The sequence below is a fragment of the Saimiri boliviensis genome, chromosome 13 (assembly GCF_048565385.1).
Source record: "Saimiri boliviensis isolate mSaiBol1 chromosome 13, mSaiBol1.pri, whole genome shotgun sequence".
Classification (NCBI taxonomy): domain Eukaryota; kingdom Metazoa; phylum Chordata; class Mammalia; order Primates; family Cebidae; genus Saimiri; species Saimiri boliviensis.
The window spans coordinates 31,353,753-31,376,234 of NC_133461.1; the positions used below are offsets into that span (position 1 = coordinate 31,353,753).

At 39.9% G+C, this 22,482-nt stretch overlaps 1 protein-coding gene and 1 pseudogene across 3 annotated transcripts in view; one reads left to right on the forward strand and one right to left on the reverse strand.

Annotated features, from left to right (window-relative positions):
- Nucleotides 1-1,012: 1,012 nt before the first annotated feature.
- HDHD2 (haloacid dehalogenase like hydrolase domain containing 2) overlaps nt 1,013-22,482 on the forward strand; it is a 49,936-nt gene continuing 28,466 nt past the window's right edge. The window contains exons 1-3 of one of the 3 annotated variants that reach the window (XM_074383506.1): nt 1,013-1,147; nt 18,233-18,348; nt 21,429-21,632. In XM_074383506.1, the coding sequence (XP_074239607.1) occupies nt 18,243-18,348; nt 21,429-21,632 (310 nt within the window). In that variant the 5' untranslated portion in view covers nt 1,013-1,147; nt 18,233-18,242. Of the gene's footprint in view, nt 1,148-1,352; nt 1,468-18,232; nt 18,349-21,428; nt 21,633-22,482 lie in introns of those variants that run through there. The other 2 variants (XM_074383508.1, XM_074383507.1) reach the window with 2 other exon arrangements.
- LOC120361640 (small ubiquitin-related modifier 2 pseudogene) lies at nt 17,358-17,842 on the reverse strand (annotated as a pseudogene).

The window sequence follows — 22,482 nt, forward strand, 5'->3', positions numbered from 1 at the left end:
AATTATACCCTCACACAGAAAACTTAGCAAATATGAGTAAGGCAAAACAACCTTCAGATCCAGTGGGGAGGAAAAGCAGAAGGCTCCTAGTCCAGGGGACAGAATGGGGGCAGAAAAGCAGAAGGCTCCCAGTCCAGGGGACAGCTCCTAACAGGGCTGACTGCAGCCCTGGGTAGTGGGGCTGCTAGGTTGTGATATACGGGTGGCATATATGGGTCCCCAGTCAAGGACAGAGCAGTGGTCTTAACAAGGAGTACAACCCTGTATGAGGTGTAACCCGAGTCAGTATCCTATTATGTCAAGACTGATCCAGAAAGTCGTTCAGTCATTTTCACAGTGCCTAAGAGTGACCTTTCTGCGCTGTTATTCAGGTCCACACAACTTACCTGGATCAAGAGGAGACAAGTAGAGACCCCCACGAGTGTGGCAGTGGAGCAGGGAAGGAGGTGGTTCTGAGTGCACCAAGATAAGAGCTCCCCTGGAACAGGAAGGCACGGCCTGTGGCGGCTCTAACCCAGAGAGAGGCAGGGTGAGAACACTAAACTTTCGGGATCGCTGAAGCGGAAAAGGAGGGACGTTGCGGCCTGAGGGAGTAGTTAATGGAGAAACAAGTGCCAGGTGTTATTCAAGTAGCTAAGGGGGAAATGGCGACTTCGGAGATTGGGCGTGTTTAGTACAGTATGACTTCTTAAACCTCGAGAGTGAACAAACGGTGGAGGAGGGAGGGTGCAGGCAAACAACGCTACTCAGTAACGCTCGGTTCAACAGTGGTGCTGTAGATTGGCAAACAGCTACCGAGCAAAGGCAGGGGATTATTTTTCCTCGTGCATCCTGACCCAAGAAGCTGCGCCCTTGCGGGAGTGGATGCTGCAAAGGACTGCGCTTTTTGTCAATGGCGGTGCAAGTGGAGGGCTATTCGGCTCGGTGAGTGGATGCAGGCGGAGGACTACTCGGAGGGGCGGGGCGGGGCGGGGCCGGGCCAGGAAAGGCCGAACTTCCGGCGTGGCCTGGCCAGCTTCCGGCGTCCGTCGGTGAGCTGTGGGGCGCTCTAACCCGGCTGCGAGGACCCTGAGGACTGTGCAGCTGACTGGCCTTGCGGTCAGCGGGGTGGGGGCGGCCTTTCCTGAGGACGGCGTGCGGACTGTAGGTGAGGAGCCGTTGTAGGACAGAAGCAGAAGAAGCGGAATTGGGGCCGGGAGGCTGCAGTTTTTGTGACAGGGGTCCGGTACTACCAGCATCGCCCACAGGCCGCCCTTCCTGTGGGGCGGGGCCCGCCTGCGCTCTTGCTGTGTGCTCATCCCACGCCTTCCGCATCGGGACCGCCCCCTTCTTCGTGGCCCCCGCGCGTGCGCACAGCTGGGCGCGAGGCGCGTCGAGTCTCTCTCCGGGGCGGATCCTGACGCTAGTGTGCCAGTCATTCCTCGAAGCGTGCTCTTGGACTGTGTTTCGGAGCTAGCATCCCTCCTGGTCAGTTTGGCGTTTGCCAGGCCCTGGTACTTGGACTAGAACCGAGTGCACTGGCGAGTCTTGAGGAGTCTTCCCAGCCAAGAGATGGGCGGGGGGGATCGAAGTTGAGTTGGTGCTGAGTTTGTTGCTGGGGCCTTACAGCTCTGGACACCGGGATACTTGAGTTTAGTTAATTCAGAATGTTTCTTGAACACTTAACACAGTGGGAAAGGCAACACAGCCCCTTAGGCACAGAGCTCAATAGTTTAATAGGAGAGGCGCGGGCTGGTAACCAGGACAGTGGTAAATGTAGTGGGAGCACAGGTGCCTCCTAGCCCGACTCTGGGAGAAAAGGAGTTGGACCCAGGAGGGGCACGCCAGAGGAAATGATGCTTATCGGAGACTGAGGGCTGAAGGGATTGGGCAGGAGACGGGAGGATGTAGTGCAAGTAGTTTCAGACGGAAGTCCAGCAACGAGAGAGGCAAAGTGTAGAGCTCTTGGCCGATTGCGGTACCATGGAACTTGGGTGCCAGTAGAGACAAATGAGTCGGAGAGGGTAAACCAGGACTCTGTCCGTCAGTGTTCATTGTTCAGACTTAATCCGGAGGACAGCGGGGAGACACTGGAAGAATTTTAACTGGAGAGTGGCTGAATAATGCCATCATTTATTGAATGCATACAGAAAAGTCTGGAACCACATAGGGAAGGAAAGAGAATTTGTACTTCCCAGGGGTTTTAGGAGGCATGTTCTCTAGAGCCCCAGTCTTCCAAGGGAAAGTTTGTATTAAAACCCCTTGTTTTCTTAAGTGTGCAGGTTTTGAATAATATTCCTTAATGTATCTTTAGATAGGTTTTCTCAAATCCCCAAGTTATGCGTTAGAACTTTGCATCATATGTATCCTGTGATTTTTGTAGCTGTTGATATTTTCATAATGTTCCCTCCTTGCTTCTCTCGCCCAGCCCTCCACATGCGTAACCCAACTTTTCTATGAGCGGAACACAGTTCACAATTCTTTATACGTATTACTTCTTTAATCCTTTTATCAGCCATTAGAGTTGTGTTATTATTTCTACGTTAGCAATGGAGAAACTGAGACAAAAAGGTTGAAGTTACCCGGGTGCACCCAGCTAGTGAATGGAGATTTATCCCCAAGCCATGTACAACTCCTTTGTTCTTGTCCTTAACCACTGTACTGTAGCATTTTAGGGAATAATTTAGGGCTGGTAATGAGGGAGAAGATGCAAAGTAGAGAGGACAGTTAAGTTGTTGAAATAGTCCAGATGAGAGACGATTTCACACTTCAAAAAGATGGTTTTAATAATGAGAAATAAGTGGATTTCAGACTGTAAAGGAAGTAGAACTGACATACTTTGGCATCTGGCTTGATGGTGCTGCCAGCCGCTTTTCAGGATGGCTGGGAAAGAGCACCTTTGAGGGTGAAAGGACTTGGAGTGAGATGGCCCTGTGTTATTCAAGCCCAGATGTCCTCTGAAGTATCTGGAAGTGCTCCTCTTGGGATGAGAAAGTTTGCTTTTCTTCTTTTCAGTGAAGATGTACCACTGTCAGTGGTTTATGGCTGTTCTAAGGGGTGTCCCATGTAACTTGTTCCGATTATGAGAGGTGGTGGGTATGGAACCAAGATAAATTCAGGCACTACCTTTGAAGACTTTATAGTTATTTCAAGGGTTATACTAGTATTTTACAATTACATTTGATCAAATACCGGTTTGTAGTTCAGGTACTGAGTATTAAACAGGTTCAAGGCCAGGCATGTTGGCTCATGCCTATAATTCCAGCGCTTTGGGAGGCCAAGGCGGATGGATCACTTGAACTCATCAGTTCGAGACCAGCCTGGGCAACATGGTGAGACCCCCATCTCTACTAAAAGTACAAAAATTAGCTGGGCGTGCACATCTGTGGTTCCAGCTACTTGGGAGGTGGAGGTGGGAGGCGGAGGTGGAAGGATGACTTGAGGCAGGGAAGCAGAGATTGCAGTGAGCTGAGATTGTGTCACTGCTCTCCAGCCTAGTAGATAGAGTCAGACCTTGTCTCAAAAAAAATAAAAAATAAATAAAAAGTTTGGACAAGAAGAGAGGTCATAGTGATGAAGTGATCAAGTTAGTGGGGCTAACTGAAGAAGTAAGTATATTTTGAGGTGTGAGTGGTATGCCTCAATTTTATTCTAGGCTTTTGTCACTCTCAAATATGTGGTGCTCCAGAAGAGCATTTTAGAGATTAAAAGGTATGTTCTGTGGAACTGATGAAAGCAAAGAATACAGGCTTTTAAAATGTTTTGGTAGCATTAAGCCTGTGTGGATGCTTCAATAAGGATTAAAATGATAAATATTTATGACAGTTCCCTGGCTCCAAGTAAATGGTAGAATTCTAACTTTCACTATTTTTCTAATCTTGTTCATATTTTGTTCTTTAACCACCTTCAGAGGTAACATTTTTTATTGAATGTTAGATGTCTCCCATGAAAGTTGGATTTTGAGAGAAGCAGTTTTAGATTCCTCTGTATATATGAAGAGAAAATGCTTTGCCTTTTTTTGTCCATCCTTGTGTGGTGCAGTTAGTGTACTTCAAAGAATTTTTCAACTATTTCACATCCAGATAGAATCCCTAGGAACGGTCTAGTCTTTTGACAAACAAGCTGTTTTCCCTCTCAGGGAGGTAATAGTTGATGCTATTGTTTAATCCTTCAATTCAAGGTCACAATAAAGATCAGAAATAGAATAACATGTGGACTATTACAAAAGGGAGGATTTTACCATTGAAACTTGATTAACCACAGCTCTTACTATATATTTTTAACTTCTGCACTCTTTTTTCTCCCTCTTTCATAAGATACATTATGAAAGACAAACAGAATCAGATATTTACTTAAAATTCAAAATGGTTTGGAGGTGGAGGCTTTTATGTGGAGTGTAGAGTAATTCTCTGGACTGCTGGATTAATTTAGTTTTTTATAACTATTAAATGTATGAGAAATACCTGACTATAAAAAAGACTCATTTTTATTGTGAAATATATCATCTATACAAGAGTTTGTAAAACATAAATGTTTTAAATAATTATAGTAAAATCAAAAGCACTCATATTCTCATTGTCTAGGTTAAGAAGTAGAGTATTGCCAGACCTTAGAGGCTCGCTTTTTACTCCTCTTGGTTTGCATCTACTTCCTATCCTCTGGAGGATAATCAGTATCCCTACTCTTGTGATAATCATTCACTTGCTTCTCTTTACAGTTTTACCACCCATGTATGCATCTGTATTTTTGAGTACTATAATATTAAACCATGCTGTATATATTCTTTTTTCACTTGCTTTTTTCACCCTTAGTAGATTTCTGAGCGTTGTGTAAAAGATGATGTTTATGAATTCTTTCTACTGCCTTTTTTTTGTGTGTGTATAAATATACCACAACTTATTTATTCATTCTGTTGTTGATGGACATTTGTATTGTTTTCATTTTCTGCTGCTGTGGAAGTCTTTGTTCATGTCTCATGGTACACTGTGAAAGAATCTCTCAAAGCGGAATTGCCAGATCGTAGAGTATGGTGGAATTGTAATCTGAAATTACAACATGTGGAAAAGTAATCTAATCTGGAAGTAGAATTGCCAGATCGTAGAATATGGTGATGCCAGACTGATTCCAAAATGCTTGTATTATATTCTTTGACTAACAGCATATGGGAATTCCTGTTGACAACCTTTGGTATTTGCAGACTTAAATTTTGCCCATCTGTAGGTTGGTGCAGTGATCTCACTGTGCTTGAAATTTGCATTTTCCTGATTACCAATGAGTTTTGAGTATTTTCATTTATTTGTTGTTCAGATTTGTTCTTTTTTTCCTTCTTCTTTTGAAACAGAGTCTCACTCTGTTGCCCAGGCTGGAGTGCAGTGGCATAATCTCAGCTCACTGCAACCTCCGCCTCTCAAGTTCGAGAGATTCTCCTGCCTCGGCCTCGTGAATAACTGGGATTACAGGTGCCTGCTACCACACCCGGCTAATTTTTGTAGTTTTAGTAGAGATGGGGTTCCACCATGTTGGCTAGCTGACCTCGGGTCATATGCCCACCTCAGCCTCCCAAAATGCTGGAATAACAGACATGAGCCAGCACACCCAGCCAGATTTACTCTTTTGTGAAAGATATGTTAAGATCTTATGCCATTTTTCTGTTGGGTTGTTCATCTTTTTCATAATATTTATACTTTATATTTCCTGCAATCTTGTCTTTTCCACAGAAAAATAAGGTCTTTTTCTGTATTTTCACTCCGTGGTGCTTTTGAAATATAGTTGAATTTATATGTCTTTTCTTCAATGGTTTGTGCTTTGTATGTCTGATTTTAGAAAGCCTTTCCTGTCCTCAAGTCATGAAGATACTCTCCTATCTCAAAGTTTTACAATTTCGCCTTAAACATGTGGTTGTTTAATCTCCTTGGAAAAAAAATTGTTTTGTATGGTGTGATGTGGGAGTCTAATTTCATTTTTTCTCATATGGATAGTCCGTGGTTCCAACACCATATCACTGACCACTTTATTTTTTCTTTACTAATTTGAAACACTATTTCTATCATATATCAAGTTTCTATACATATTGAGATCTTTTTCTGTATTCTCTGTTCCGTTGATCATTTTGTCTCTATATGTACTAATACCACATCATTTTAATTAATTGCAAGACCTTATTAAGTCTGGATACCAGGCCCGCTTTCTTTGTCTTCTTCGATCTTGGCTGAAGTGTCTTAGCTATGCTTGGCCATTTGTACTGGTTGTAAGCATTTTAGCATCAGCTTATCAAATTCCACAGGATACTTTTTGGGATACAGGGTCTTGCTCTGTTGCCCAAGCTGGAATGCAGTGGTGCCATCATAGCTCACTGCAGCCTTGAACTCCTGAACCCAAGCAGTCCTCCCACCTTAGCCTCCCAAGTAGCTAAGACTACAGGCCCATGCCACCACGCTTGGCTATTTAATTTTATTTATGGGATTTCTTGCTGTTTGGGCTGAAAACTAGTATTTTGAGGGAGTGTTTATATTTGCTCTAGCCAAGCACCTGCTAGTCAAGGTCATACTAATTAAAATCTTGAAGTTTTTCTGAAGCTTGTCTTAGGTAAATTGAATTTGGTCTGCAAATTGGGCCCAGTGCTGGCTTATGGTTCAGATTCTCTGCAGCACTTTCTGCCTTCCACCCTTTTGGGCCACGTTTCAAAGCAGTTGATTTTCTTGTAGTCAACTGAGACAAGATAGGGAGGGAGTGCTCAGGATTGGTTTATTTCTGGCTCACCTTTACAATGAAGTCTTGGGTTTTAGGTCAGAGGATCTCTCTCTTCAAATGGGCTCTGAGTTTATCTTTATTCCCTGAAGAGACCCATGGGGAAAAAAGATAATTCAGGGTCACATAGTATGACAGGTGCCTTTAGAGCCAAAACAGGCCGCAGTGTTCTGCTTATCTCCTGAGTTTCTTGCTTTTATTCAGATCTAACAGTTTCTTTCTTCCTTGCTGCTTACGGCTTACACACGCACACACACATATAGTTTTTTTGATCTAACATTATCAGGTTTTATTTGGAGAGTTAATTTGATACTTAGCCTGGTATATTATGGAAGCCCACGTTTAAAGTAATTTTTAAAAATAGCATACCAGAGTTTATTCATCAATAAATGTTTACTCTTTAAAAGTAGTCAAGGTAGGAAACGATAAACTTCTACATTGTTCAAGATATTTTTGGACTCCTGTTTTGAAATTGCCTTCAGAGCTAGCACATATTCTTTGGGATATTTTTATTGATTAAATTTTGTATGCTTTAAAGGTGGGTATAATTTTGAAAGTGTCAGAATAAAGCCTGCCGAATGAGCTGGGTAGTCAAGAAGAGTAATGCCACTTGGAGTTAAAAATAAAATGGAGCCATTGGTTAATGAGGCTGATTTTCATGTGTGGCTTATATGCCAACATTGATGGTAATTCCTAAAGAGAAAAATCCAAAAATGTTTTGAGTAATAGTTACTTTAATAAATATTTCTTATCATTTCTAATTACCTTCAGTTAACTAGAAAAATAACTTTACTAGAACACTGCATTATTTCTTAAGCATCATGAATAGTTGTGTCTTTATTGTGGTGAGGAAATTTATATACTATATATATATTGTCTCACTATATCGCCCTTCCTGCATATAGCTCACTGCAGCCCCATAGGCTTATGCAATCATTCTGTCTCAGCCTCCCCAGTTGCTGGGACTACAGGCACACGCCACCATGCTTGGCTACTTTTTATTTATTTTTTATAGAGATGGGGGTCTCACTTTGTTGCCCAGTCTGGTCTCAAACTCATGGCTTCACGCAGTCCTCCTGCCTCAGCCTCCCAAAGTGCAGGCATTACAGGTGTGAGGCACTATACTCAGCCAACAGTCTTCTTTTAAAAGAAAAATAGCTTCTTGGACACATGCTTTCAATTTTTTTCATTACATTTTTATTCCTATTGTGTGTCTGATTTTATACATTAATAATTATTTGCATTGATATAATGTATTATAAATAACATGTCAAAGATATATTTAATATTTGTGTGGTATGTCTGGTACATTGTGTGTAGGAAGGTAAATTCTGTTTCACTTAAGAGTAGTTTGTCAGGCACATTGAACCTTTAAAAGAAGAAGGCCAATTTAATAATACATCTTTGTTGGTAATTTCTTCATTTGGCATTGTCATCCTCAAGAGAAGGTAATATCTGCATAGACATTCTCTGAACCTTGGTTTTCCCAACCAAGGTGTAAAACCAGTGTGTGTAAAAAGAGGGGCGAGGGGTGGTTCAAGAGCAGATACTCTTGAAGATCTTGTGTAGCTGTAATGTTCTTTTTGTTCATTACTTAAATATTTATGATCTGTTCTCTTATTCTTGTATAGTCACATATACTTATCTCATTATTTTTTTTCTCCTCAAAGCCCACCTTTTGCCCTCACACTTTTAAATAGAAGCATATACAAGTTTTTTCTTTATGAGAACATGTGTACTCACATTCTGTGACCATATAGGTTATAATGTTATGTGTGTGTCTCTGTAAATAGAATTAGGGGTGTTTAGCTTGCTGGTTTTAGGGTTTTTTGGTGTGGTTTTTCTTTTGTTGTTGTTTTTGCCACTTTTCTCGCATAGGAATCTCCTCCCCTAGCACAGGGTCAATAGACTTTTCCTGTAAAGGGCCAGGTAGTAAGACTTTGTAGGCCAAAAAATAGAATTGAGAATGTTGTATAGATATCTATGTAACAGGAGAGAAAATTTTTTTCTACAAACTTTTTTTTGATGAAATGAAAAGCTTTTATTTAGGGAACTAAAACTTCAATTTCATACTATTTTAATGTGTCATAAAATATAATTCTTTTGATTTTTTTTCCCAATTATCTAAAGATCTATATTATATTAGTTCATTCTTATGCTGTTATAAGGACATACCCAAGACTGGGTATTTATATAGGAGAAAGGTTTAATAGACTCTCAGGTCCACATGACTGAGGAGGCCTCACAATTATGGCAGAAGGAAAAGGAGAAGCAAAGGCACATCTTACATGGTTGCAGGCAAGAGAACATGTGTGGGGAACTGCTCTTTATTAAACCATCAGATCTTGTGAGACTTCACTATCATGAGAACAGCAGGGGAAAACCCGCCCCCATGATTCAGTTACCTCTCACTGGGTCCCTCCCACAAGTGGGGATTATGGGAGCTACAATTCAAGATGAGATTTGAGTGGGAACACAGCCAAACCATATCAAAATGTAATCAATTATCAGCTTACAGGAAAAGACAAGATGAGTTTGGAGTAGCATGTAGTTTCAGAAGCAAAGAAGTGCTCAAAAAAACAAAAGGATGGAGGCACAGGAGCCAGCCTGAAAGAGCTCTCAATGGCCAAAGCTAAAACAATTTCAGCAACAAAATTAATGACTTAGTAGTAGCTTATGGCACAAAGAATAGAATAAATATCTGTGAGCCCATACCAATTACATAAATAAATGATTAAGTAAATAAATGGAGAACAAGTCTTTCTCACAGAAGAATTTGAAATAATATATGAGGATACTCCTATTTTTAGAAGGTAGAGTTTAGTTCCTCTCTACCCTCTTTAATGACTCACTCCCAAAGAATAAAATATGAAAAGGGAAAAATACTGAATGTGGAAAAACCTGAGAAATATCATTATTTATTAAAGTAGCCTTCTGCTGATGGTCATTTAGGCTATTTTTAATCTTTTAGTATTTGAATCTAGCAGTAAGTAAAATAAAGATAATACATCAGGACTGCATTGGATTTGTGCAGGATTGACTTAACATTAACTGACCTTATTGACAGCTTAAGGGGGAAAATCTGCTCATCTCATTGGATACAGAAAAAGTAGTAGGTAAAATCCAATAGCCATTTATGACAAAAATTTTTAGCAAACTGGGAAAGAAGGGAACTTTCTTAACTGGATAAAATATCTGCAGAACCCGACAGCAAGCTTACTTAATGTTTAAATGCTAAAAGCATTCCTTTTAAAATCAAGAACAGAATAAGGATGCATGCTGTCACTACTTCTATTCAATTGTCATGGAGTTCCTAACTAGAATAATAAAACAGAAAATGAGAAAAATAGAAAAAAAATTACCACTTGCAGTTGGTGATTTTTCTCTATGTAGACAATAATTTTCTATGTAGGTAATAATTACCAACTACAAGTGACAGTTTTATTTCTTTTTTTCTTATTTTAGAATTAAGAAAGTTTGGGGTCAAGCGTGGTGACTCACATCTGTAATCCCAGCTCTTTGGAAAGCCAAGGTGGGAGGATCACTTGAGCTTGGGAATTGGAGACCAGCCTGAGAGACATAGGGAGACCCCCATCTTTACAGAATAAGCCAATGTGGCGGTGCATACCTATGGTGCCAGCTACTTGGGAGGCTGATGAGAGAGGATCACTTCAGCATGGGCAGTTGAGGCTGCAGTGAGCTGTCGTTATGCAACCACCCTCCAGCCTGGGAGACAGAACAAGGCCCTGTTTCAAAAAAAGTTTGTAATAGTTAAAGGATATAAAACAAAAGAAAAAAAAAAACCTGTATGTTAGTACACCAACACCAAACTCTTAGAAGAGGTAATTTAAAATAATTTACTATAATATACTATAGCAATGATAGGGTTTTATCTACAAATACATGCAAGCCATTTATGTAGTTGTTTATAAAAGTAAAAAAACTTATGTGAATGGAGAGATACAGTATGTTGATGGATAGGACGGCAATATAATAATGATCTTATTTGTCCCGATGTTGCTGTGTAGATTAAATGCAATTCTAGTAGAATCACAAAAGTTGGATTTTGGTTTTACTTTTGCTAGAATATGAAAGGCACCAATATGGCTGAATCTCAGAAATACAATGTTGAGCAAAATAAATCATGAAAATTGTGAAAGAATGTGTACATTGCAATTTCATTTGTATAACATTCTAAACATTCTAAAATGTATAACATTCTAAACCTTCTAAAACTAAGCAATCGGTAAAAATATGAAGAAAAGAAAGAAAATGATTATCATAAATTCATTGTACCAGTTACTTCAGGACAGAGGAAGGAAATTTAACTGACCAGGTTCTTACAGGAGGCTTCGGCTGTATTGCCATTAGCTCTGTTCTTAAGTTGGCAGTGAGGTAGATACATGGAATTTCATTTTTTATAACTATTACCATTATTGAAGAAAACATTCGAACTGTTTTCTTCTGTCACACCAACACAACAGTCAATACAGAAGACTTCTGTGACCTCAAAATATGTGGGGATTTTTTTCCCACCAGCAAGCAAGCAATCATTTCTGCATTAGACACTAGCTGGATGTCCTCCAATTCAGTTCCAACACTGTCTACCTGGAGATAGTGTCAGATCCCACAAGTTGAGGGCTTAGTCTCCAAGACTGTCTCCTCCATTTTCAGACACCAGTCATGAGTCCTGGCCTGTGGAACTATTTACCGACTGGCTTCAGGTTGAGGTTTTCACAAGTCCCACTTTGGAGAATTTATTAGCACAGCTCACCAAACTCAGGGAAACACTGACTTACATTTATCAATTTATTACAAAGGATTTTTTAAAGGATACAAATAAACAGCCAAATGAAGAGATATATAGGGCAAGGCCTGGAAGGGTCCAACCCCAGCAGGAGCTTCTGTCCCCATGGAGTTTGGGTGTGCCACTCTCACAGCACATGGATGCGTTCTTGTTCACCCTTCCTATAGGCTCCATGTGATCAGCTCTCTGAAAGCCTCCAGTGGAGCCTATCAATGGAGACTTCATTGGACAGGTATGACTGAAGCATGCACAACTTTGTCGAAATGTGATTGGATGTAAAGGGTATGATCTAAACCTAGTAAGGCCTGTTTAGATTCTTAACCCCTCTGCAGCATTCCTTCCTCCAGAGTATGAGACAGAACCTCTCTGGAATCAGGGTCCTTTGACCTATAATCAGGTTAGAGTTCTGCCTTGGGCAGGGTGTAAGGGGGACAGGAGAAGGTCAGAGAGATTGTATTTACTTCAACAAAGGCTATGGGAATTATAAGCCAGGAACCGTGGACAAAAACCATTGCCCATTTTTGTATTTATATATCACACTATTACTAGGTATGAAAACATCCTCCTTTTACCCACTTTGATAAGAGCTGTCTTATCAACTTATTTTTCTCAAACTTTTTATGTTGAAAGTTTATAAGAATAGCGTAGTAAAAACCATATACTCGTCACCTAAACTCACTAATTGTTCATCCTTGCTCCATTGGCTTTATATTACTCTCTTGCATTGCATTTAGTTGCTGTGTCTTTTCAGACTCCTTTAATTTGATATCGTTCCCCAGGCAATTGTTTTGTACAATTTTCTTTAATTTGAATTGCCTGATTTTTTTCCTTATGACTCAACTTGGGTTGAACATTTTCAGTAGGAATCCTACATAGGTGATATTGTCTCTCTTAGGAAACACATCGTGTCAGTTTGTCCCGTTATTAATGGTGTTAATTTGACCGTTTGGTTTATGGTATGTCTGGCAGGTTTTTCCACTGTAAAGGATTATTTTCTGCCGAATATGTGAGTGATTCATTGAGCCTGGAGGAATATTCTACAACAGTTTTTCATCCAGTGGTTCTAGTATTCATTGGTGATTTTTCCCCATATCAGTTATTACCATAGTGGTCGTAAAATGTTGATTTTCTATTTCTAGCATTCTTACTACATTTATTAATTGGCATTCTTCTGTGAAAGGCTTTACCCTTTCTCATCCCTTTTGTTTTTCAGTTCAGTCTGACCTCTTCTCATTTTTTTTTTTTTTTTTGTTGTTGTTGTTTTTATTTTGATGCTCAAATTGCTCCATATTTGGCCAGTGGAAATCTCTTCAAGCTGGCTCCTTTGTCCCTGTCCTGTGTCTTCTGTGACCTGCTGAAACAGCGTATTCCAGCCTCTACTTAACACTTTCCCTGCCCCAGTCCTGGTTTTGTTCAGTGGATTTTAGTGTGCTCAGCACTTTGGAGTGTTATTGCTTCTTGATTCTTTTAGTGGACAGAGCTAAGACATACTTTTTTTTTTTTTTTTTTTTTTTTGAGACATAGAGTCTCACTCTGTTGCCCAGGCTGGAGTGCAGTGGCACAATCTCAGATTACCACAACCTCCACCTCCTAGGTTCAAGCGATTTTCCTGCCACCCAAGTAGCTGGGACTACAGGTGCCTGTCACTGCACAGCTAATTTTTGTATTTTTAGTAGAGACAGGGTTTTACCATGTTGGCCAGGCTGGTCTCAAACTCCTGACCTCAAGTGATCCACCTGCCTTGGCCTCCCTAAGTACTGGGATTACAGGTGTGAGCCAACGCGCTTGGCCCATATTTGTTTAAATCATGAATTCATAATGACACTTCCAATTCTAAATCAATACCACAGGTTCTTCCTCTCCTCCCATTCTGTGTGTATATGTCTTTTCTTCCACTTGAGAACTCTGATTTTTTTTAACGTCAACGTCTTTACTCATTATCTCAACTCTGTGGTACACACAAAATAGTTTTGAAGTCATACTGCTACCGTTACCAACTAGCCTATGAAGTAGGTTCAAGATGTCCTTGCGATTTGTTTTGTTCTTCGAATATATCCTTTTGAAGGAATAGGGTCAGAATGTTAGATTTAAGAGCTTTTCTAGCTAGTTTAATTTGTTTCTGTTTTTCTTCCATTTTGAGACTGGTTTACTTAAATTTGAACATATAAAACACAAACATGGTTCATAGTCAAAACTAAAAGCATGGGCAAGTTAGCAACTTCTCAGTGCTTGTTTCCTCAACTGTGTAGGATTGCTAAGGAGTTTGAAGCGATAAAGATTGCAGAGCACTTCGAGTAGTGCAGAACACACACAGCATCCAAAATGGGAGCTGGTTTTACTTTTCTTCTGTCTCCATAGATTCCTCCCAGATGCCTCTTTGGCTCCTTTCTTGTAGTTTGTGGCCCCAGGCCATACTTGGGAGGGATCTGTCACATCATGATTAGCGAGGAGAAAGAGGTCTCACAGCTTTTACCTACTACGTATGTGCTAACCACTACTGGGCATTTTCCTTGACTTACTGAATGCTCAGAATCCTGTAAGACATAAGACACTTACTCCTCTTCCTTTTCTGCTGCTGCTGTTTCTTCCTCTTCTTCCTCCTTGTCTTCCTCTTCTTCCTCTTTCTCCTCTTCTTCCTCCTTCTCCTCTTCTTCCTCTTTCTCCTCCTCTTCTTCCCCGTCTTCCTCCCTCTCTTCCTCCTCCTCTTCTTCCTCCTCCTTCTTCCTCTTTTACAGATGAGGAAATGGAGGCTTAGGATACTGAATGCACTTGCCCAGGGTCGCTCAGCTAACGTTGAACCTGTCTGACCCTTACTACCTGGCTCCACTTTCCGCATCATCTGCATCTCCCTCAGTTGGGGCCCAGGTTTGAGCTGGGTGAGTGGAAACCCAGCTTAGATCTGGTGGACATGTATAGTGAACACAGCAACCTGGGAGAGCAGGCATGAGGCCTTCCTTCCTGGCTGGTAGGGCCTTTGGATTCAACCAGAGTCCCATCTCTGTGCCTCCTTGGCTCTGCTTCCCTCCCTAGCCCAGCCCATGCTGATAGCTCTATCCTGCAGAAAAATACATTTTTTCCTTCAGTATACCCAGTCCATGTCCACTGTACATGCTAATCAGTAGTCAGTGCTTGCCAGCAGTTTGCATTAGTTCTGGGGTTTGCTCTGTTTTTTTTTTTAATATTTATACCTTGTGTTTGGAAATCACTGACTTGGAAGCAGGGTGGTTGCAGCCACTCAGCAGAAATGAGTGGCTCATCTTTCCTATCCATTTCAAAGGGTAACACTGGACAATCTAGAGTATTCCTGGCAGCCATGGGAGGTGGGCCCAGTGGGGATTAGCAAGCCCAGGTTAAAGGGGAAAAAAAAATCAAGGCTCTGGAGAGTAGTGCAGCACATTGACTCCATCTGCTGGAGGCAGTAGGTAAAGATTGAGGCTTCACCTGCCTCCCTGCTCCATGTGTTGAGGAGAAACAGGCCTGGAGAGGGTAATTTGGCCAAGGTCACACAGTGAGTTTGAGGTAGAACCAGTATCAGCACCTGGGCTTGCTGACTGCCAGGCCTGAGCTCTCGATTGTGTCTCATAGGCAGCTAGCTAGGAGGGAGAATCTTCCAGCCACCTGCTGTCTGTCCCAAGATAAGATTCAACAAGGTACCTGAAAGCCCTTCCCACAGCATTTTCTGCAAATTCTTTATAATTTCTCACGTAACATCTCCCTAGCTTCTTTCTAGCTGAGCATGGACCCTTTGCCTGTGCTTCACCCTTTAAAGGAGATGGCTCCTGCAGCTCTGCTGCTGCATCAGCGCTTGAGATGTAGGAGGTGCTCAGTCAACATTTGCCCTATGAAGATAGGAATGAACAGGGCAACCTAGTGAATCCTGTAAGGGAGAAGATGAGCACACACCCTCAGACCCAGCCAGACCTGAGAGAGATGCTCACACTCGTGTTTACTGGGAGACAGGTGCAAGGATGTTCATAGAAACACTCTATTATATTAAAATATGCAACATTCCCTGAATGTCCATGATTGGGAAGACAGATAATTAAATCATGATGTATTTATACAATGAAGTATCATACAGGGGTGAAAATAAAGGAACTATAGCTACATGTGTTAACATCTCAAACATACAGTGTAGACTGATAAAGCAAGTTGCTGAGTGTACACAGAGTACCATTAATATAAAGCTTTAAATATATCATAGTTAAGAGTGTCTATCTTGGACAGGGGCAGAAGGGAGAATTGGATGGCAGAGGAGTGTATACAGAGAGCTCCAGCTAATCTTGTGCTTTATTTTTGAAGCTGAAGAATAGGTGAAGGAGGTTCCTGAAGCATCTTTGATATCTTTTTGTATGTCTAACATACTTTATTATAAAAACAAGCAAACGGAAAGAAGAAATGACTGAATAAATGGTTTAATTTAAAAAAAACCCTAAAAATTAAAGTACCATCTTCTGTTTAGTTTCCATACTGTTCTTACCTACCTCCTTATTATTTTTAAATGATATATATCTTACACTCTGTATATGGGATAGCTCATAATGTAATTTTTTAATTTTTTTAATTTTTTTTTTTTTTGAGGCAGAGTCTCTATCACCCAGGCTGAAGTGCAGTGGCATGAACTTGGCTCACTGCAACCTCTGCCTCCTGGGTTCAAGCTGTTCTCAGCCTCCAAGGTAGCTGGGACTGTAGGTGCACCACCACGCTTGGCTAAGTTTTTGTATTTTTAGTAGAGACGGGGTTTCATCCTGTTACCCAGGCTACTCTCGAACTCCTGAGCTCAGGCAATCAGCCCACCTTGGCCTCCCAAAGTGCTGGGATTACAGGTATGAGCCACCGCACCTACAGCTCATAATGCAATTTTTAAAAAAGAAAATACAGAAAGGGAAAGTTGTACATTGTAAGGTAAGAAAACTGCCTCCTTCCTGTAAAATTACTGTGTAACTTGAAATTTAATCTGAAAGTACTGGTAACTCCTTAGCCACATATCTGATTTCTTTTTTTTTTTTTTTTTTTTTTTTTTTGGAGACAGGGTCTCATGCTGTCCCTGAGGCTGGAGTGCAATGGCACGGTATCTCAGCTCACTGTAACGTCTGCCTCTCATGTTCAAGAGATTCTCATCCCTTAGCCTCCTGAGTAGCTAGGATTACCGGTGCCTGCCACCATGCCCAACTAATTTTCACCATGTTGGCTGGTCTTCAACTCCTGACCTCAAGTGATCCACCCGCCTCAGCCTCCCAAAAGTGCCAAGCCACTGCACCCAGCCCTATTCTTTTTTTTAACAAGAAGTTTCTTTAAACATCAAGATGCTTGACTTGAAGGGAACACTATCTAGGATTCTTTTTTTTTTTTTTTTTTTAAGAGTAATTTTTATCTCTGCCTAAAGACAGATTGCCCTACATGTAACAGCTACACAAAAGGTATAAAATTGTCCTTGGTTTTACATTGATAAATTAAAAACATTAAAATTCTCCACTTGAACAAGATACGCAGGGATTTTTATGTTTTTTTGTTGTTGTTAAAACAGAGCAAAATAACTTCCTGAAATATAAAGATAGCTGAGTGAACATGCCCCTAATAGAGAAAGGGTATATTTACAGAATTGGTATTTTTCCCCATCTCACTTCTACCTGATGTCAATCAGAATGTACCATTGGCTGTTTAGTTAAAAAAAAAATGCAATATGCTTTTGAAACTATACCATTACTTTAGGTACAGTAAAAGAATGGGGAAGGAGGAAGTGAAAGAATAGAGAAAACTGTAGTCAGCAGGATGTGGTGGAATCAAATTGCCATTTTCTGATTAAGAATGTAATCTTGGTCCATAAGAACAGAATTCTGGAGTAAAGAAATAGGTTCCCTTTTTGCTAGACACTTTCTGTCTGCTGCTGGAATACATCCATTGTATCTTCATCCTCCATTTCCAAATGTGCAGGTGTGTCTGTTTCATTGATTCATGGCCCATCAAATCGGAATCTCATCTGCCTCCCTGACAATCCCTGTCATTCACAGTAGTATTTCATGAGTTTACCAAGTGGTGTATGCCTCTTAATCTTAAACTGCACCACAGAACCATCCTGCCCTGCCACCTTCACATTAATAGGATTGTTGTTCTCAGTTTTGACTTCTTCCTTGGACTTTTTGTTGTCCACGGTGACTGCCTGAGTCTCCTCAGCTGCCACTTCATAAAAAAGGTACCATGTCTGCACCAGGAGCAGCAGAAGGAGGAGGTGGCAGTGGTGGATGAAGGAGAGCCACGTATTCTGTTACAGGATACAGCAGCAAAGAAGGGCAATTGGAATGTTTTCATTTTACGAAACCAAAGATGAAGAAGACTTTGCTAATGACTTAGTCTTTTCATTTACCCATTGTTTATAATATTCTCATGTTGAAAAATAAATGAATGAATTTTTCACCAGAGTTCTTTTAAAAAACCTGAAAGTAAGTAGGGATATCTCTGTAAGCGTTTTCCTTCCTATAGTTTTAATTTCAGTGGTTTTTTTTTTAAGTATTTTAAAAGTTTTATGGATTAAATTTTGGATTTGTAATTTTAAAAACCAGTTTTTTCCAAAATGGAAGCAAGCAGTTTAACACTAAGCAGGATTTTTCTGGATACTAGTGATATTTTTGAAGACTTACCAGTTTTTAATTGTCCATTGTTTCCTAAACTGTATTTTTAATTTCATTTGCTCTCTCCTAGGGAATGAAGGATGGCAGCACGCCGTGCATTAAAAGCCGTTTTGGTAGATCTCAGTGGCACACTTCACATTGAAGATGCAGCTGTGCCAGGCGCACAGGAAGCTCTTAAAAGGCAAGCTATCCTCCAGGTTCAGCTGACAAATATGTTTGTAAGTGCCATTTTACCATGGCAGATCATTAGCTAAATGGATGGCCTTAAGATGGCATTTTACCAACTTACCATATATAGGAACTGCCTTGGGTTTAGCTAGAAGATGTATGCATTATAATTTCCTCCATTGTTTTCTAAGCCTTTATTAGGTTTGGCCTTTTGATCTAGTCTTTTTGTTCTATGTGTGTGTCGTTTTCTAAGTCAGTAATGTAAATGTGGGAATGACGACTCAAGATTCTACAATGTGGAATAAATACCATTGGAAAAAATAACAAATGAATCCTGGAATCACAAAATAAAACACAGACAGGCATAGTGCTGCTCTCTCCTGTTTTCCCTAAGATCTAACATTGAGTGTGCAGCTGCTCAAATAAAGTTTAGCTAAAGAACTTGAAATTTTAGAATTACTTCCCTCAACTAAACGCTTTTAAAGGCTAAGGACTGTCTTACGTTTCTCATCTACCAACTACAGTACTAAATGGAAGTCTGGATACAAATGAGATACCCAGTAAAAGTGTGTTAAAGTAAATGGGTTATGAATGTTTGCTTCTGGGTGTCCTAAAAAAAAAAATACCAACTCATCACAACAGAACTAATAATCTGTATTCTTTATCCTGAAATAATTTAGAGAAGTTTTCAACTCAGCAGTACTTAGTATGTGGTACATATTTGCCAACCTTAAAATGTTCATAGTATGGTGTTAGTCAGAAAAGCTAGTGACTCATATCTCAGTGCCAGTTATTAAGCCAAAAGATTGACACAAACCTCACTTTCTTTCAAGGAGCTTACCTTTCATTTGTGGAATCAAGAAATACATACTTATATATCTGACAGGAATCGGTTGGGAGTTACCAGTTAGGAGTCATAATGTTCATTTTATTAGGTGGAAAAGTAGTGGACAACATGGTGTTTAAAGTGAAAAAAAATCTGTTGCACAGTTGGACTTTGTCTTGACTCAACCTTGACATGGTTTCTGTCTGAGTTAGCTGGATGCCTGTTAATCATTGTGCTCCTGTTGGACAGAGCTTTTACTGCTTTAAAGATGAGCTTTCTACTGTAGATTGAAAGAAAAATATTTTTATATCTGGTGAACAATGACATCTCTAAGTAGCTGTGTAAATTATAAACCTGTCATTCTGGAGGGGCAGGAGCCTACAAATTGTCATGTTGCTGGCACCGATGGGTTCTCATCCCAGAGAAATCACTGTACTAGCACCGCCAGCTTTAGTTTCTGTGACAACAAATAGACTAAGAGAAATTTAGAGACTAGTAAAATGAAAAGTTAAAAAAAAAATTTTAAATAGTGATTATTTCAGTAGACTTCTTCATTTTTAGGATAATAGTAAATAGAAGTAATCAGTTTCTTAAAAGATGAACCACCAAATTTAATATGTTTTGTAGAGAAGAAACCACACAGATATTATAGAGGTAATCATAATTACAGTGAATTATTTAATCATATAAATTTACTTAAAGTTCTTTTGGGTGAATTTTTTTTTTTTTTTTGAGATGGAATCTCGCTCTGTGGCCCAGGCTGCAGTGCAGTGGCGCCATCTCAGCTCACTGCAACTTCCACCTCCTGGGGCCCGGTTCAAGCAATTCTACTGCCTCAGCCTCTCGAGTAGCTGGAATTGTAGGCATGCGCCACCATGCCCAGCTAATTTTTGTATTTTTAGTAGAGATGGTGTTTCAACATCTTGGCCAGGTTGGTCTTAAACTCCTGACCTTGTGATCCACCCACCTTGGCCTCCCGAAGTGCTGGGATTACAAGCGTGAGCCACTGCACCTGGCCTGGGTAAATATTTAAAAATCTCTTTTCTGTTTTATTTACTTGCTTGATTTAAATTGTGATTATCACTTTCATGCTTTGCGGCCTTTTGGGGGCAAGTGTAAAATAAAAGCAACAGGGTATTAATATAAAAATCTAAATTGTAGATACGTTAAAATTATTTTTAAATTTTTTTTGAAACACTATAGGACCAAGAAAATAATTTACATTTTTAAAGAAGGTTAGACTATCATGAATTCTTTCTCTGATACCTGATTGCCAGTTTAGGTTTCAAGAGCACATCTTAGAATCACATCAATCATGTATGTAAGTAGTTTGAAGGGAAAACAGATTTTGGTCTATAAAAATAGAATGTTGCCTTCAGCTATCCAGGTAGTTTCTCTTTATAAACTTAGTAACCCATTAGAGCTTAGCCAGTCTCTAAAGATATTCTGAGGTGTCTTCTGCTCTCTTAGTGTAGGAGATCAAACATTGTACCAAGATACCTAAATATGGAGTTCTTGTCTCAGCTTTACTGCCACCCGGCTGTATAAAGCTGGGCAAATCGCTTAACTCCTCTAGGCCTCTAGTTTTTCATCCTTAAGAAGAAAGTGTGGCACCAGTAGATAATCTCTAAAATACCTTTCACCTCTCATATTTGTATGAGTTTTTTTGTTCTCTCCTTTTTTTTTTGAGACAGAGTTTCGCTCTTGTTACCCAGGCTGGAGTGCAATGGCCCAATCTCGGCTCACCGCAACCTCCGCCTCCTGGGCTCAGGCAATTCTCCTGCCTCAGCCTCCTAAGTAGCTGGGATTACAGGCACACGCCACCATGTCCAGCTAATTTTTTGTATTTTTAGTAGAGACGGGGTTTCACCATGTTGACCAGGATGATCTCGATCTCTCAACCTCGTGATCCACCCGCCTCAGCCTCCCAAAGTGCTGGGATTACAGGCTTGAGCCACCGCGCCCGGCCTTTGTTCTCTCCTTTACTAAACTCTGCAATAGAATGCAGTTAAAGTATAAAAGGTCCTCAGAAAAGGTAAACAGCTTTAACAGTTCAACTTTACAGCCTTTGGATATGAAGCTGCCCAAAGGTTGTAGATAATTTGTAAGGAACGCTGAATAATTTTTTTTTTTTTTTAAAACAACAACAACAACAACAACAAAACCTTTTGACCATAAAAACATTTGACACAGTTTTAACAAATTAGGAGGTTTTATGGGACCAGAAGTAAAAGCTGCCTTTTGACTTGTGAATTTTGCTTCTCTAGGTTACGTGGTACTTCTGTAATCGTTAGGTTTGTGACCAATACGACCAAAGAGAGCAAGCAAGACCTGTTGGAAAGGTTGAGAAAATTGGAATTTGATATCTCTGAAGATGAAATATTCACATCTCTGACTGCAGCCAGAAGTTTATTAGAGCAGAAACAAGTCAGACCCATGCTGCTAGTTGATGATCGGGCACTACCTGATTTCAAAGGTCGGGAAGATTTGGAAAGTTTAAAAATTAGATCTTTGTATGTACTTACAAATAATTTTTAAAACTGGATGTTTGGAGATGTTTATTCTGATTTCCCTGTTAGTGTTGAATATTTGGTAATGCTGATAGTTTGAACCTAAATTGGCATTTCCCAAACCTTTTTTGACTGTAACCCATAGTAAGAGAAACACATTACATAGTAACCTAATATGTATCTATATGTGTGTCTTTATGTAAGTTAAGCAATACTTATTCTTGCTGTATAACATGTATTTTGTTTTCTTTTTGGTTTGATTGTTTATTTGATTACGATGCTGCATAGAGCCCTCCAAATTAGTTTTACAATCTAATAATAGATCAAAATCCACAGTTTGAAAAAACACAGGTCAAAATTACTTTGAGTATTATAATCTAATCCTCAGTGCAGGAGCCACTATATTAACTTGATTAAATGAGATATGCCAGGATCTCTTTGTTTAAAGTAGATGTCATTCTGGATAGTGTGAAGTTTTTACAAGTGAACATGAAATATTTTTCAATCAAGAGAAAAGTGTTTCTCTTTGAAAAAGTCAACAGATTCTGGAAGAATATCATAGTTTTGTGAAGCTTTGCCACATTGCCTCTTTTCAGGGAGGATACTCAGAGTGAAATGACACAATATAGAAAATGGGGTATAAGTTCAGCCTGGCTATAGAGTTGGGCAGACCTCAAAATTAATACAACAATGTACCAATCAGAATTATTATTTGCAAGAAATAGATACAAACTTTGGCTGAATTAAACAGAAAATAAATTTATTAAAAGCATCTGAGTGCTGATGGGAATATAAAATGACATGAAGCCTGTGGAG